The following is a 9,379-nucleotide window of genomic DNA, read 5'->3' as shown; positions in this document are numbered from 1 at the left end:
TGGCGAGCGAGCCAGCAACATGAACAAAGTTCAATACCAAGCTGGTTAAACATTAACCCATTACCCAACACTATAATACCAGTGCAAAGTTCTATAACCCATAGAACTCTGCATGCACAAAACAACCTTCGAGTGTGTTGGGTACATTAACTCATCCCCCATAACTTGAGGTCAACTTTTTGAGCTATGCTTGTTGAATGGAGGTTATTGAACCTCGCTCGCTATCAGAAATGAGATCATTGTGATTCGGTCAGGGGTAGGCATGCACGAAAATTAGAATGAATTAACCAGAAAACAATTCCCTTTAAAGGCACTCGCACTCTGGCTGCGATCGCTGCAGGGTTTATTGTTCTATTGTGGCTGATTAGAGCGCTGACATATTGGAAAATGTTGCCGATCAATATTCATGAGAGTGTACATTCAACGTCCAGTTTTCGAAATTGGGTGACTTGTGTTTGGCAGATGTGAAATACATCTGACTGGGTGTTTTAATATTACGTAAAGCATAAAGGTTTTTGCATTATTTAATGGCTGCCTAGTGCTGTTATGTGTTTAGTTTCTATAATAATAATTAATAATTATTTTCTTTATCCATTCCTTTCTCTGCACTTATTTTATTTTATGCCTACACTTTAGGGGCCCATCACTCCATCGCCCTCCTTCTCCCCTTTTCCCTCCCCTTTTTCTTTCTTTTTGTCTTCCTCCCCTCCCCTCCAATCTCGATCGCCCATCCGCTTCTCCTCTTTTCGACCCCTGCTTCACTCCCCCACTTGCCCCGGGATTTTATGGATATTTGTGATATTAAGAAACCCGTTTGACTTTATTGAACAGGTCTATAACCATAACCATGATAACAAGATTATACTGCGAAATAGTTAATTGATAGAAAGTGACACAGATATACATAGACCTATATCTGGCAGCCACGCCGCGTTACGGATAATCAATCAGCAACTCTATTCAATTTATTTAAATTACGCGCCTAAATTAAGGTGGGCGGTAAATGACTGTACATCGACGGTAAAGTGTGCCTTTGTGTGCCGGCGAAGACTAAATCACACCCGTGGGCTGTATGAGAACACAAGGTACCTCTCGCTCAAGTGGGCGCTTTCACGTGACTTTCTTTTGATCACTTGACAGTAACCTGTCGGGCCAGTTACCGATTTAATGACGGAACCCTTCTGTCCTGAACAAGAGGTACCACTCGATGAATAGCTAGTCAGCAAATCAAATCGGCAACAATGTGTTATTTGCGCAATTGTTGTATTCCAGAGATGTTTCTAACCTGATAACAGATGTAGCATCTAGAAAAGAATACTGTCCCTCCATGACAAACAAATTGACATAGTGACTGTTGCGGTGGAAATTGCTAAATGTTCACAGGGCAGCTATTGCACTACCCACTCCTGGCACTGAATAGTCGATATTTGACGTTCTTGAGATAAGAGGCAAAAACTAGTATCCATAGACTTGTACAGGACGACCCATTTTGGGTATTTTGTCTAAAAGAAGTAAAAATAAACAATAATTGCCTTCTGCATCTTCATTTTTAGCATGAAAAAAAAAGTTTTTAGCCCAAATTTGCAACATTTCGCGGACTTGTGCGAGTAAATCAAACAAACGATTAATCTATCGATCGAGAAATAAACCAATAAATGTATTTATTTATTTATTTATTGAAAACATTTGAATGTAAATAAGAAAGAATTTCCCCGATGAAGCGATTCCGACGTGCATTTTCGGCCCTTTTTTTGCACCCGGTACCCATATGCAGTACCGTTTCAGAAAATGGACATAAAATATATTTCCCAGTGCAATATGTACATTTACACATGAAAGTAAACAATTTGGGTTAAAAATGGACAAAGAAAAAGACACAAATTCTATCCCGCTTTTAATACTGGGAATTGAACAGGGAACCTTTCACACCCCAAGCGAGAATCGAGACAATCTAATCAATTGTATTCATTACGTAACTTTAAAGTCTATATCATAACATATCGGAGCCAATCACTGACCATTTTACAAACACTCATCTTCTAAATGTGGAAGTAAAATACCGGTTGTCCCCAGGCGGCGGATGATATGATCGACGCCATGGATGAAGATCACGTTTCATAATTTTGCATTGACAAGTAGTGGGAATGCTGTAATTTATTCGCAATGCATTGTTTGCTGTTAGTTACAAGCACATTATAATCAAAAAGACTAATTACTTAATCCAATATTGTATTTTGTGAATGTATTGATTGCTAAGACTATTATACTCTCAATCTGGACTGAAAATGAGTCATTCGCCAGATTTCGTTAATTATGCCCACAGCAATTTTCATCCATGAACATATCCAGCACATTTCATATCTGCCTAACCTTTTCCAAGTAGAATTAACATCCTTATCTCTTTTTCTGAAAATAGACACATCTTGAAGGTCATCACAAGAAAGTCATGCATATATGCAAAATGAAGCAAATTCCTATCGCCGACTTGGTAAAATGTATACTCGTAGCCCAATCTCGTACATCATAGCACCCAGTTTTGGTTTGTAGTATCGAAATATTGCAATTAAACATTGGTTCTTTCTAATATGAGACGCAAAAAAAAGAAAAAGAAAAAAGCGCAGTGATTTATAGTGCGCTACGCACAGGCACAACGCCTAGACGTTGATCCACAAGCCTCAGCACACTTTACAGGTTGTCGCTGACCTATATGGCCCCACATCATTCCATAAACCATTAAACAACAATTCAGGGGCTTTGCTGCTTCAAGAGCGCACACCCTAGACATTCCACAAATAACCATCGCAACCAGGATCAGCTCCCCGAGTTTTGTACGGGTTACAACGAGACAAATTAGCAGTGAGTTCCTTGTCCAAGGGAATTTCAAGCTAACTCAATTTTTCCACGAGAGCATACAAGGCACCACCAGGGTTCGAACTCGCAACCTCTCGCACCATAGTCGAACGCCTTATCGATTGAGCTAACTTGACTGCTACAAGTTTGGTGATCTTGAGAAGCAAAATCTATCAAAAACAAAACTATAGACACCAAAACAACAAGGTGAACATGGTGAAAATCTACATACCAATAGGGTGATCATTCAAGTGTAAATAACAAAAAAGATCATCCCGATATTGAAATGACATATCCGAACAAGTGATTGACTATTTGCAAGACTGACAACGCATCTTGGTTCGAATCTGTAACTGTGAAATCCAACATGGCGTTATACTCTCAACTCGACGAGACACACAATTATATGGGTACCCACTTTTCTTGTAATATTGCGCATAATGCTACTGTGACACAAAGTATTAATTCAAAGATACAAAACGTATGATTTAAATCTTGAGTTCTTTATTTTATACTGTCGGGGTATACAAATCACCTGTTTAAGCACAACTGCAAATCGCGGTCGCGGTATTCATGTTTTCAATGGTAAAAAGTATAAAAAAAGGAAAATGAAATTGTTTTTTGACAATAATCAGGCCTGCCTAACTCGCTAGAGTTTTCTAATGCGCATTCATTCATTCATTCATTCATTCATTCATATTTATTAGGCAAAATCGACAAGAACAATAAATATAATCAATCACAAATTATCACAAATTAAGCATTATGAAATACATGGATACAAGCAAAGACACCAAAAAGCCAAAATGCCATGCAGGATAACCCATAAAGTCTAGCTGCAAATGTGTAAACTTATTTCCAATGGGGTCCTACATAAAGACAAGACGGTGCCTGGGACGGAGGACAAAACAAGCAAAAGGACAGAAAGGAACAGGTTACACAAATGCAGCTGACTCTTCGGTTAACGCACTTCTGGCAAGGTGTTTTTTATGGCATATTTAAAAGTATTTTTGTCAATAATAGCTTTGATTTGGGATGGTAAATTTGGGAGTCTGATCTCGGTTTACTTAGATGAAAACGCATTACGGTTGCCATCCAATGACTTTTCATTGACAACCTAAGCTGTTCTCATAAGTTATAGTCCCGGGGTGGGGTACTCAATACAGATATGTGCAGCAAATGTTGGTAGCATTTTCGGCCTTTTGGTATACTAGCGGTCACCCGTCTTTCGCGGTTCGTACATAAATGCAATTTTACAAATGCATCACCACCCTCCGAGTTTTTATTGCGATTGGTCAGTAGTTTAATTTTATTCATTTTAATCAACTTCTTCTTTGTTGCCCCCCCCCCCCCGTGTTGTCTCCTATCCTCCCGTTCTTTCCACTGGGGTCCTTTAGCTCACACCCCTCTTCTCCCTCTTATCCGCTCTGCCTCTTAAATGATACACGGTTTTTTGCTCCTATCCTCTCGTTCTTTCCACTGTTCCCCCTTTAGCTCACATCCCTCTTATCCGCTCTGCCTCTTATCGTGGTTTTAGTAGTTCTTTCTAGTCAACTGGTAAAAAATTATTAATTTGTATTTTTGCCAGTTTGATGGTCACCCATGTATCATACATGCATCGCGGATTGTTAAATAATATCGCCAACCCATGGCACCCATGACTCTCCTCACTCATATTGATTTCCCGTGTTTATTGCAGCGTGTTGATACGCGATGTCGCGAGATGAAGCGCACAAAACGATACGCGGTTTTTTGTTTGACGCGGCGTGTTGATACGCGAAGACGCAAGATTTTTTTGTTTGACGCGATGTAGTTGTTAGGCGGACTTAGTAACTGATGCTCACTATTTTGAGGTCCCTGGATATTTTTTAAGGTATTTTTGCTCATTTTAGACTTTAATCACTAAGATTGAAAAAAATGAGGTGAATATGCAGCGTAACTCGGTGAATGATTAGATTTGCAAAAGTGAAATTTGCAGTTGCATCACCACCGTTCGAGTTTTTATCACGAAAAGTTTTGCAACTCGGTAATTTGTTATAGATCAATGACCCCTTTTTTCTAAGCCAATTTTGGTACATATGGATGGGTCCATTTTCGAAATTTTCGAAAAAATTTTCAGAAAATAGCCCAATTTTGCCTCAGTCTAGCGAAATTTAGGGGAAATATTTAAAAAACTAAGACAATCTGGATTAAATTCAGCCGAAAATTTTGACTTTCTATATTGATGGGTCTGCTTTCAAATTCTCAGCGGCACACCCCTAAACCAAACTTTAGTATCCCCCGGGGAGTTAGCACACTATAGTGTCTATACTTCAGTCTCCCTGTTTTCAGGAACGATCCTCTTCTCATATAGTTTGTCATAATATGGCTGGCAGATTTTGACAGCAATTTGGACATCTTCGGGCAACGATGACAAATCCATGACCTTAGGCTTCCTTGGGGTAAACCCATTGCTACTAAGAGCCTTCTCATACACACCGACTTGCTTGAGTAGCTTCATGGTACTAGACCACGTGGTAGTAACGCTGGTGGATGGATCCCAATCCAGCATGGCGTTCGTGAATTCAACACCAATCGCATCACAGTAACGTCTCACTATTTGTTCTGGATACTGGATGAGATCATCTGCATCAATTATGGCTGGTTCTTGTCCTAAGTTGTTCTTAATGTACTCATACAGCTCATAGAGCTCTTTAAAAGCGTAACCTTCTGGTAGGACATGTCTTAAGAGACCATAGTTGAGACACACAGGCATTGTACATACATCGTAGAAGGAAGACATACTTTTAGCAGGATCTCGGATCAGAATGGTATGAGTGAAACCACTTGGGATCTTATCATAACGCTTGTCGAGACTGTACGCATGGTCTTTGCAAAACACTAGTTGTTTGTCTTTATGATCTCCTTCAAGCTGATCTTTAATATTCTGATAGCTGTAGCCATATTCAACGGGGAGGAACGGGGTCTGGAGGTACTGGCGATCTGGACCGAAGTAGTATGCTGTGGTGTATGGTTCGTGAATGATGGCAACGTTGTCCAACCCTGCAACGCATCGCTCGAATGCTGTGGAGATACTGCGGGGAATGGTCCATAGGAGAACTCGCCTAAGATTGGTAATATCCGTCGACATAGTGCTTTAGCTGTATTCAACAATCTGAAATTAAAAATCAAAATGTGCATTGATATGATACATTATTTGTAGATCTTGAATTAGAATAATTCATAACATTACAAGGTTTACGCTTAAGTATGTTGAACGTTTAATTAATGGTGAGTGGGATGGCATGCGCTTCCCATTTTAGCATTTGTTTAATAATAATATTAATACATTGATCTTATAAGAAATAAGGCAAGGAAGCATTGCATTTATAGTTCCATAGGTCTTGTTGAGTTAAAGCCAATAATATGTAAACACGAACATGGTGCGGAAATGACACCCCTTAATATCAAGCCTATAGAAATAGGATCTCCTTTATCATGTTTATAGAACCCATGCCATTCCACTTGTGTGTCAGCTTTATTTGTCTTAATATTTGAGTGCAAACACTGCTCCCCACCGACCCAAAAATATTCACTGTAATGAGCTGAAAACATACTGTCTGTGTCGAAAATATATATAAGTACTAGAGATTAATCAATTCTGGTGCCACAATTGTGTCCTAGGTCATACACGCAACAGAATTGACATCCTCCTTGTGGTCACTTATTAGAAAAAGTTCGTTAGCCAATGTTAGCCATTTGTACAATCCCAGAATTCCGAGGTCAAAGTTTATACAGGGGTCAAATTTCAAAGTTAAAACTTATTCCAAAATATATTCCTCAGGTTATAAGGATTCAAAAAATGTATGATTTTACCTAGCTACGGCTTATCGTTCCGGACCTATGAGCAAAAAAGTCGAAGGTCAACATTTGGGTCAAAACAGAAAATGTCTTCCTCATTTGATGAAAATGTTTTTGTTAATGGCAATCAAAAAATAGAATACTTTGCCCTGTGTAGGATATTTGGTTACCTCGAAAACACAACAAAATAGGTCACAACCAATAGGACCTATTGGGTATTGACCCGTTTCACTATATTACCTAGGTAACAAAGCATCTCAGTTATTCCTTATTTATTATCCCAATAAGCATGATAAGTGACCCACTGGCAAGATTTAGGATTTCTCTACCGGAAGTCAATTTGTGCTGAAATTCCTCCCTACAATGCAACAGATGTATAATTGCATAAACGCATTTCGGAGATTGTACATCTCCTTTGTTCATATGCAATAAGCCTATTGCAGAAATTTCGGCACAAATTGACTTCTGCTAGAGAAACCATAAATCCGCGTATTCTGTTGCTAACAGATAATACCTTGGACTCAAATAATTGATCCGCTTCAGTACTTTATAGAGTTAAGGCCGCTACAGACTTTTTGGTGGATGCAGAATATTTGATGCAACATATTGTCGTTATTTAATCTATTCCCGTTCTATTGTTTTTTCTAACTAATATTTGATGACGTAAAATCGATATTATACTTTCACGAGACATTTTACATCACATATTTATCGATTTGACGTCATCGGACATTCGTTAGAAGTTAAACATTACTGGAAATATAATGGGAATAGGGTACGATCAAAATATTCTATACGTCAATTACTCGGAGTCTGTATGGCCCTTTATAGGTAATCAGCTGGATATACATAATAAGATTCAGTGTCTTGGATTTTGATTTCTGAAAGTATAATTTCCCTCATTTATAATATGATTACACGTATATCCGAAGATTATAAATTTATATATATAGTATTAGAACATAGACGATATTGGGAATTTCTAAAATATTAAATGATATGGTCTATGATCAGGAAAACGTTTCGAACAGAATGGTTTTGCCATTAAGATTTTTCCATCTTTAAATTACACTAATAAAATCCAGTGGAATCCAGTGGCATTAATATGTAAAAATGCCTCCGTCACTATAATCCATATGGAGAGCTTATAAATGATTTAATTAACTTACCTCAAGTTTTAACAGCAACAAATATAGAAGAAAGGTAACTGAATTCAATCCGTAGCAGAGATTTGTCAAATAATGATATTCTCATCAGCACACATGATGGCAATGACCGACAATATTGCACGCGATATTGTTAGAGTTGTGCTATTTAATTGCATAATACTGGGTCATTCAAAAGGTTTCCTTACAGTCTTCAGGTCATTCATTACTTTCTGTATACGACTTAATTGCGAGCATGTTTTATATAGAGTTAAAGTCGAAAAAGGCGGATATTATGATAATGCAGAACGTTTTGATTGCACCTAATCCATTATCAGATCTTATACACAGTCATCAAACAGTGGTATCAGGTCAAAGTCCATTTTGTTGACGTCTCTTATTTGTAAGTTTATTTGTTTATCGCCTGACAATAAGTTACTCGTACCATCACGACCATTTGGGTTATTTGCATGATGTCAGTGCACGGTGCAGCCAGGCTCAGGTGGCAGGCACTGACTGTCCAGACCTGATGAACCTCACACGACCGATATTTAAAGCCATATTATAACATTTGCTGAGGAAGACGCCCTCACTGAATTTTTAAAATTCCTTTTTTACACGATTAAATTGTACTTTATTAAACCAATATACCCTGCAAAAATCAAGACTCTAGGTGCTGTAGTTTTGTCAAAATCCGAGATTTTGAATAAGACGCCGGAACCGGCGCTTTATTATTACGATGGAATTATTAGTCGAACGCATACACGATGTTCATAACACACAGTACGTACACGGCGTGCGGGACGGTGATATACACAACAAAGGGTCGTACCACAACATGACCGAAGGAGTGGTACGTATTAGCGACATGTGCGCTGGTAGTAAATTCCAATTTTCTTTGCTTTGCCGTAGATAAAAAAATAAAAAATAAAGGGGATATATTTGACAGTAAAAGCTAACATTTTATGTCAAAGAAATGCTAATCTATTTTGTTTGAAAATGTTTACGGGTGTATCAAAAAAGTGTACAGTTTGAAAAATTCCAATAGGTTAAAAAGTAGGAGGTATTTGGTCATAATTGAGATGATAGCTGAATCTTGTCCTCCCACAACTACAGTTTGGTCCAAAAAGAACTTTACCCAATTTGAATGTTTAATTAATCGGGTTCAGAGCAGCTATTCCCAATATTGAAGTTTGGAATTAAATCAATATACCCAATATTGTTACATGATTATTATTTTTAAATATATATCTGTCTAAAATATGTGGTGCAAGAATGAGAGAAAAAGAAGTTAAATTAATAAAATGGAAGCAGTTTTTTTCTGGGACGCCCTGTAGTGCGGTACATTGCGGTATAATTTCTATCCGGTCAGAAATTATCCGGAAACTTGCTCACTATCAACACTAGCCGTATTTGTATGCACCGCACATAATATCGATGATATTTGCACTATATGAACACACGAAGGAGTGGATGTGATGCACAAATTATGCAATCTTCTGTGGAAAGACAAGAGCTGGCCGATAGACTGGACCAGATCAATA

General features: G+C 38.1%; 1 protein-coding gene across 1 annotated transcript; it reads right to left on the bottom strand.

Moving 5' to 3' along the window:
- Window positions 1-3,911: 3,911 nt before the first annotated feature.
- Window positions 3,912-7,953, bottom strand: LOC140144596 (uncharacterized). The gene is made up of 2 exons (XM_072166412.1): window positions 7,860-7,953; window positions 3,912-6,004 (listed from the first exon to the last, which is right to left on the bottom strand). Exon 2 carries the CDS (start codon window positions 5,978-5,980, stop codon window positions 5,156-5,158), a length of 825 nt encoding a protein of 274 aa, XP_072022513.1. The 5' UTR covers window positions 5,981-6,004; window positions 7,860-7,953; the 3' UTR covers window positions 3,912-5,155.
- Between the last annotated feature and the right edge of the window lie 1,426 nt (window positions 7,954-9,379).

The sequence above is a fragment of the Amphiura filiformis genome, unplaced genomic scaffold (genome assembly GCF_039555335.1).
Source record: "Amphiura filiformis unplaced genomic scaffold, Afil_fr2py scaffold_65, whole genome shotgun sequence".
Classification (NCBI taxonomy): domain Eukaryota; kingdom Metazoa; phylum Echinodermata; class Ophiuroidea; order Amphilepidida; family Amphiuridae; genus Amphiura; species Amphiura filiformis.
Note: the sequence above shows the minus strand (reverse complement) of the source record. Positions and strands in the feature narration are given on the sequence as shown.